This window comes from Benincasa hispida, chromosome 1, assembly GCF_009727055.1.
Source record: "Benincasa hispida cultivar B227 chromosome 1, ASM972705v1, whole genome shotgun sequence".
Classification (NCBI taxonomy): Eukaryota; Viridiplantae; Streptophyta; class Magnoliopsida; order Cucurbitales; family Cucurbitaceae; genus Benincasa; species Benincasa hispida.
In genome coordinates this window covers 76,640,473-76,648,846 of record NC_052349.1, presented here as the reverse complement: position 1 = coordinate 76,648,846, position 8,374 = coordinate 76,640,473, and the positions used below count along the sequence as shown (strand labels likewise).

The window sequence follows — 8,374 nt, the reverse complement described above, 5'->3', positions numbered from 1 at the left end:
GTTATGATTAGCATGAAATCAAAAAGGAAAAGAAGCAAATATTTGTTTGAAAGGTTGGTTTCTAGAGAAAAACAAATTTCCATAACAAGTGAAAAGGAAATATACCAAATAATAAAATGAAAAATAATGATTGATTTGATGAGAAAAAAACAGCAAAACTTTATATTATTCATGAACTTGGATCCAAATCATAATGGAATTGAAAATTCTTTTTTGCACTTAGAATTTGCTTAAAACTAATAATCGTTTTTATGACTTGTTTGGACAACCTTAATTTTTAGGGAGATTATTAAAACTAAAAATATAAGGAAAATTATTTATACAAAATAGTAAAATTTAATATTATTTGATAATGGTTGTTAGAAGTCTATTAACGATAGAAACCCATATTGACACTATGTGATAGACGTTAATAGAAATCTATTAGTGTCTATATTATTTTATTTTTTTTTACTATTTTTATAAATAGTTTGACATTTTTTCTATGTTGAAATTTTTTTCTTTTCACTAATTGTACATTTTCTCATTAAAAAAAGAAAAAAAAAAGTCAACTTATATGTTATGAGAAATAATTTTCTTTTTGAGTTGTTTTATCATAGTATATTTTCAATTCTGTTGGCTAAGGTTTTAATGGCATGCACATAACAATCTTTGCTTTTAAAAGTCACATAAAAGAACTCCTTTGATGTGTTTCATGCTTAACATAACTTTTAAAACAAATAAAGCTATAATAAAAAATTATTCATAATATATTGTAAACGATTAAACTTTTGATCTTTTTTATTCAAGCAATATTTTTTATAATAACATACTCAACTTTAATTAATAACTACTAATTTAATCTTATACCTGAATTTTATTTATATGGGTAACAAAACTTGAAAATAGTTACGACTAATAAATTGCAATTTTCAAATTAATAAAGAAATGGGTAAAAGTTCCTATAAACATTTCCAAAGACAAAACCGATAGTTATCATCAAATTCAAGTTAAAAAAAAAAGAAAAAGAAAAAGAAAATTTTGTATTTTTTTCATCAATGGTTTTCTTTAATATAAAAGACTTCCGTAATTCTTAAACAATATTGACATGCCTAACAATAAAGAGAATAGTATCTATGTTATATTAGAACTAGAAAATGTGAAGGGATAACTAGTAATAAAAAAGAAAAAAAGGAAAGTTATCATTCTTTTTTTTTTTTTCGAAATCATGAGTCAACCTATCTCTAACTTTAATTATACTATAATACTGATATTTACAAATTTAATCCATTACAAGTTTTAAAAAAAAATTTGAAAAACCGTTGGAAGATGTTTGGTCTAAAGAGTTAGGGAGAGGGAATCGAGGGAAGTGGAGTTGTGACTCCTTGTTTGGCCAAAGAAGTTTGGGAGTCCGATTAATTTTTAAGAGAATACATAGAAGGATATAAGCTTTTACTTAGTCTGGAGGGATAGTCTTTCTCATTGAATAAATATCAGCTATTACACGCCTTAAAATAGGAGAAAGGAACAAATATCAAGAGATAAAATAAACGACGATTTCCACTAGTAAGAGATTTATACAAAGATTAGGTGGGTAAAATGTAAACAAAAATGTTGAGTAAATTATAAGAGCACGCTAATAGTACAATGAAAAAAATGACAAATCAACTCTTAACAAGTCTCACTACTAAAAAAACATCAATTTTATATTTTATTAACTTTTTATACTATAGACCTAAGAGCCCACAACTCCTAGAACTTTCTTTTAACTTTTTAGAATGTATAATCATTATTTATGCCAAACGTCCAAAACCTCTAAACCAAATTAACTGAATTCTTACTTTTTGTTAATTTGATTGGAGTTATCAAAACTTCCATTTTAAGATTCCTCCCTCACTACTATTCTACCTCAAGAAGAGAGGCCACATTCACTCCATTATTAGTACCACAATCTTAGTGCCCCAAGTAAAACTTTATTTGTAGTTATAGGACAAAAAGCAGTTGATATGGGGTCTTAACTCTGTCCACAAATCCTTCCATGTGTGTGATCTTTAGGATGAGAGAGAGAGAGAGATAGCATATTCCCACAGACTGGCTTTAAAGGAAAGTGCTTCTTGAAATCACACCATAAAAGAAGTTGAAAAGTTTTTTAATTTTTTATTCTCCAATCCAAAATGGTCAAAAAATTGCTAGTCACCCGTTTACCCTCTCTCTCTGGATCCCCAAAATCAAATAAAAAAGCTGCAGAGTGAAGAGAAGCAAAGACCCAATAAAATATTTGGGGGGGGGGGGTTTTGTGGGTAGTTGTGAAGAAGATGTCTGGTGTCAATGCCAACTCTCTGCTAAGCCCCAAGCCAAGAATCAGAATCAACAGCAGGCCATTTGGGTCTAAAAGATTGAGTTTCTTTTCTGATGGGGTTTTGGCTTCCTCTGCTGCTGTGGTGAATCCTTCAAGATCGTCTGAAGAAAGAGTCTATGAAGTTGTGCTGAAGCAAGCGGCTCTTGTGAGGGAACCCAAAAGGGATATACAGAGAGCTTTGGATTGGGAAAAAACCATCCAAAATGATGGTATCACTGATGGGAATCTCTTGTCTGAGGCTTATGCTCGCTGTGGTGAGGTCTGTGCTGAATATGCCAAAACATTCTACTTGGGTATACTTTCCTCTTCCCCACTCTCTTTCATTTCTGGGTTCAATGCTTTTGTTTCTGTCATCCTGTTCTCAGAGTTCCATTGCAATTTTTACTGCCGCCTTTCTTTGAGATATAGATTGTTTAGTTGTCAAGAAAATGGAATTGGAATGTTTTCTACTCTTATGATACCTTTCCCAGTGGCTGTTTTTCTCTTTTTCCTTTTTGTTGTAGTAAAGTAAAAAGAGGCATACACATTGTCCAACTCTGTAATCTGCAAAAGATGGGAAGAATATTGCTCCATTTTGATCTTAGCATCTCAACTTACAAATACTTGTTTGATTGAGTCTCGTTCTTGCTATTCTCAGGGACACAACTCATGACACCAGAGAGAAGAAGAGCTGTGTGGGCGATTTACGGTATCAGTCATCCTCTTCCTCCATCATGTTATCTTTTTGTCTGCTGCAATTTTTGTTCATTTTTGTAGACCAAGTTGATTGTTGGACATGGCAATGGATAGACCCAAGTTGTAGCTCTGCTTTACTAGTAGTTTCTATTGATGATCCTGGATTTATATTTTTTAATTTCTTGAAAGACATGTAGAGTCACAAGTTGTCTTTTAACTTTTTGGTTAAATTATAAGTTTGGGCCTTGTACAGTTGTACTCCAACATATGTAGGTCTTTCCAACAAGTGCTCGATAACTTCTTAATTCTTTAATGTTCTGTTCTATAGGTCCTTGAACTTTCTTTGGATTTTCAATTTTGTATCTAATGGATCTCTATTTTTTCTTTGGGTCCAAAATCCCTAACTTACTAAACATTTTCTTAAGTTTTGGAACTTATTGAATACATATTTGAAAGTTGAAGAACCCATTAGACTCAAGTTGAAGTTTAGGAACCTATTGGACAACTTTTCAAATAGAGGGTCTTGGGAGATACAACTCCAAAAGCTTAGAGACCAAACTTGTAATTTATCCCAACTATTATATCATTACTTTAAGATTTGTAGTTAAGCCGGGTATTAATATTAAAGGACAGTTAATTGAACACAATTCTTAATCAGTACTCTTTTTCTTTCATAATTGAAGTATCAAAAACCCATGACCTCCAATAATTTTAGGGACACTTCGGAAGAGAACTAAAGTTATTAAGTTATCAACCGGAAAATTTGAACCCAAGACTTTCGAGGGTATCTCAAAGCATCTTAAGCTCTTACTTGACACATCCTCAGGGATGATTCTTAATCACTACATTTGCAGTCCCGTTACTTTTTATATGTTATTCAATAAAAATATACCATCCTGGCACTCTCTAAGCTATTCTTTTTGTTCATATTACTATCATATCAGCAGTTTGCCACATAGTTCATAACATCTCAAGCTCTTTGTAATGCAGTGTGGTGCAGAAGGACCGACGAGCTCGTGGATGGACCTAATGCTTCACACATTACCCCTAAAGCTCTTGAGCGATGGGAAAAACGACTAACTGATCTATTCGAGGGTCGACCATATGATATGTATGATGCTGCTCTTTCCGATACCGTCTCAAAATACCCTGTTGACATTCAGGTAAACTTGACTTGGGGTTTGTTCAGAATGATTTTCACAATGTTTATATTTCTCTTCGCTTCCTTTATGATATGAGAACTTTAGGTTGCCATGACTAAGATCCTGTGAAACCTAACAAAAAGCCAGATCCCAATGAAGAAATGAACTTTTTTGACGGTACAAGAACAACAGAGAGGAACTCACACAGATTAGAGATGTTATTCCCTTCCTTTTATCATTAAAATTTGATGTTATTCCCTGCCTTTTATCATTAAAATTTGATCATCCAAGTTAATGAGACTTAGCCCTTGTTTGCTCTAATTTGAATTGGCAGTGCATGAATTTGTTCAGTCTAATCAAAAGCACTCGATTTAAAACGAGCAATAATGATTTAACTATTCTCGTCTTCGAGTAAAGGAGGTCTGAATCCTTTTTTCATCACTAGCTCCATTTGTGTACGTCTTGATTCACTTGGTTTGAAATTATACATGTTATGTTTTTGATAGCCCTTCAAGGACATGATCGAAGGAATGAGGTTGGATCTACGTAAATCGAGATATGAGAACTTTGACGAGCTTTACCTATATTGCTATTATGTTGCGGGGACTGTGGGGCTCATGAGTGTTCCTGTCATGGGATTGGCACCCGAGTCAAAAGCTTCAGTAGAGAGCGTCTACAATGCAGCATTGGCTCTCGGACTCGCCAATCAACTCACAAACATTCTCAGAGACGTTGGAGAAGAGTAAGCTTTCTTACACCATCTTTTTATAATAACTATATTGCTTTCAAAACCATAGGGTTACAAATTAGTTTGATAACAACCTTGACGTTTTCTTAAAAACGAAACATACACAAAACCTTTTCGAAGTTTCCGAAAGTAACCTACATTTAGTTGATCATTCGTATCTTCGAGGAATTGGTTTATGCTTTTCTTTTTTTGGACAGTGCTAGGAGGGGAAGAGTGTATCTTCCACAAGATGAATTGGCGCAAGCAGGGCTATGCGACGAGGACATATTCCGAGGGAAAGTGACAGACAAGTGGCGGTTTTTCATGAAAGGACAGATAAAAAGAGCAAGAAGGTTCTTTGATGAGGCTGAGAAGGGCGTTGCAGAACTAAGTGCAGCCAGTAGATGGCCAGTGTGGGCATCCCTAATGCTTTATAAGCAAATATTGGATTCCATTGAAGCAAATGACTATGACAACTTCACCAAAAGGGCATATGTAGGCAAAGCAAAGAAACTGTTATCACTTCCCATAGCCTTTGGGAGAGCTATGGTGGGCCCCTCAAGCTTCAAAGATTTGGTAACAAGATAGTTTTTCTTTTTTTCCCCTTTTTATTTCTTCACCCCCTTTTGTGATTATTCAACATGTCTAGACAATTTGCTGATTGTAAATTTTAGGTGTTAGATGTGTTTGAAGCAAATTGACTTCACCAAAGAAAAGCTGGGAAATAGTATAATGGAATGAAAAAAAAAAAAAAAAAAAAATTCTTTAATTTGTATGTTCAATTGCCATAGCTTAAAATGAGAAATAATTTTTCTCTTCTTTTGCTATGGAATTTGATCTTGCTTTTTAAAATGTTTGTTCCAAGTTGATTTTTAATCATTATGTTCATTGAATTAATTACTATCTCACATGGCGATGATTTGATTCTCTTCTTTTGTAATTTTTGAACACTATAAAACAATTATCTATATTAGTATGTAATCAGATTCATCATAATGTTTATCTTTTTATATGCCGAATAGAAACAAGAAGGAAAATTGCCAAAGATGGAACACATTTTAGGGTGTCAAGGATTCTTGGGCACTTTTTAAAAAGAAGACTTTGACAAATAATTTGTGAAATGTCCATATTACCCTCAAATGAGAGAATCCAACCTTTTATTCTCTTTTCCCTCAAATCTCATGACTTCCTCTTCTTCTTTCATTTTTCTCCAACTTCTCTCCTCTTAAGCTCCCTTGCCATGCCCTAAGATTGTAAGCAGCTTCAACATTCTCTCAACTTCAATCTCTTTGTAGTAAATTTTTATGATTTTTTTTATTGTTATAAATGTTTTTGGTCTCTCTACTCTTATTCTTATGTTGATGTTCAGTTGAGGTAGGTTAATTTTTTTTTCCTCTTGATGCAACTTCCAACCTAAATGTATAATCTCAAATCAATTTTTTTATACTTGTTTTAAATAATTTAGGGTGGTTTTATACACTTTTAGCCCTTTTTTTTTATCTCGCAATATCTCACAACAAATTTCCAACTAGAAATGTCTAACCACAAATCATTTTTATGTGTTTTAGGTGATTTATGGTGAGTTTAGACATCTTTTAGATTGTATCTCGCAACAAATTTCTAACTTCCAAACTTGAAACGTCTAACTCCAAATCATTTTTATAAGTATTTTAGGATATTTAGGGTGAGTTTAGACATGTTTAAGATAGTTTTTAGGTACTATTTTTTACCTCACAACATTTCGCAACATCTTGCAATAATTTTTCAACTTCCGAACTCGAAATGACCAACTCAAAATCATTTTTATATGTCTTAGGTGATTCAGAGTGGGTTTGGATATGTTTTAGATAGTTTTTAGCTGCTGTTTTTTTATCTCACAACGTCTCGCAACTTTCAAACTTGAAACGGCCAACTACAAATCATTTTTATATCTATTTTAGGTGATTTAGACTGAGTTTGAACATGTTTTAGAGAATACCTTGATGTATTGAGACTTGTAATTCATGTATATATTAGAATTCAAATATATCGTGTATATCTTATTATAACTTATCTTTATCGTGTTGTTTGTTTTTTTGACAGTGTTACAAAATCTGAACTAGATGTTAGACATTCAAAATCTGAACAAGATCTTTGTCCTGTTATTTTATTTTCCTGCTTTATTACTTACTCTTCAAACCTATTTTAAAAATTAGAAAACTAAAAAAGAAATAAAAAGTTTTTTGAAAATTTGATTTTGTTTTAGAAATTTTGGTTAGAATTCCCCTGTGCTTTTAAGGTGGAAAACTTACCCCCCAAAAATTGTATATAAACAAGCATAAAAAATTGAATTCTTTTATTAATTTTTAAGTAGGGTTTGATGATTTTTTTAAAATAAAAAATTAATTCTTAAAATTTCGTTTGATAACCATTTGATTTTTATTTTTTAATTTTTTTAAAAAAATTAAATTCACAAACATCTTTTCCACATCTAGATTTCTTCCTTTTTATCTACTTCATATTATGTTTTTAAAAACCAAACCATCATGTGAAAAGAAATTTAAAAACTTATTTTTGTTTTTTAATTTGGCTAAAAATTCTATTCTTGTGCTTAAGAAAGATGTAGATAATTGTAATAAAATGGAAGTGAATAGATTTAATTTTAAAAAATTAAAAATAAAAAACGAAATGATTATCAAATATGGCTAAATTATTCCATGAATGCAATTTTTTTAGTATAATATTCAGGAGGTCCGGATTTAAAAAATGGTTGTAAAAAATATCTGTTCCATTTCTTTTTATTTTTCACTATTTTTTACATATTAAACAATTGTAAAATAAACATTTCCATCAAAATATGAATATAAATAATATACGATGGCTATAAATAAATAATTGTAGTTGGTTAAAATGGATATTTACAAGAATAACCTATAAATATTGGTCAATTATATTCTCGTTAAACCACAAATAAACTTTTCTTGTTCAACATCCAATATTTCAAACCTTGTGTAAGTTCATTCAATTTTCATGTACTATTTCGCTTTTAAAATTTTTAAAACATTATTTTCTTTTTTATTTTCACATTAATGAAGAGATTTTTAATCTTATAAAACATGTATGATTTATAATGGTTGTTATTATTATTTGTTGTTGTGAACAATTTTGTTTGGTAATTTGGTTTTATTTATAATCATTTTTCTGTTAAAACACCTATTGGGTAAACGTCCTAGAATTGTTTACGAAAAGGAAAAATTATAAAATTTAATAACAATTTCTTTTGTTTTTCCTCCTCTAAAATTTTTAATTTGAATGGAAAAGAAAATTTTAGATGAAAAGTATATTTTAAAGTAGAAATAATTCGTTGACCTTCTGAATAAAAAGAAAAAAAAAGTTTATTTTAAGTAAAATAAATAAATAAATAAAACAGAGAAAATAAAAGTAAAAAGGTGAAAGGATAGAAGAAGTAGCGAGGCGGTGGCCGTCTGAAGCTCAGTTGCCGCCGCCGTCGAA

At 31.0% G+C, this 8,374-nt stretch overlaps 1 protein-coding gene across 1 annotated transcript; it reads left to right on the top strand.

The window, feature by feature from the left end:
• The first annotated feature begins 2,133 nt into the window (after positions 1–2,133).
• LOC120067053 (phytoene synthase 2, chloroplastic-like) lies at positions 2,134–5,664 on the top strand. The gene is given in 6 exon segments (XM_039018430.1): positions 2,134–2,631; positions 2,976–3,026; positions 4,004–4,176; positions 4,662–4,897; positions 5,101–5,434; positions 5,436–5,664. Coding segments are annotated over 6 exon segments (1,158 nt in total). The 5' UTR covers positions 2,134–2,294; the 3' UTR covers positions 5,463–5,664.
• The last annotated feature ends 2,710 nt before the right edge of the window (positions 5,665–8,374 follow it).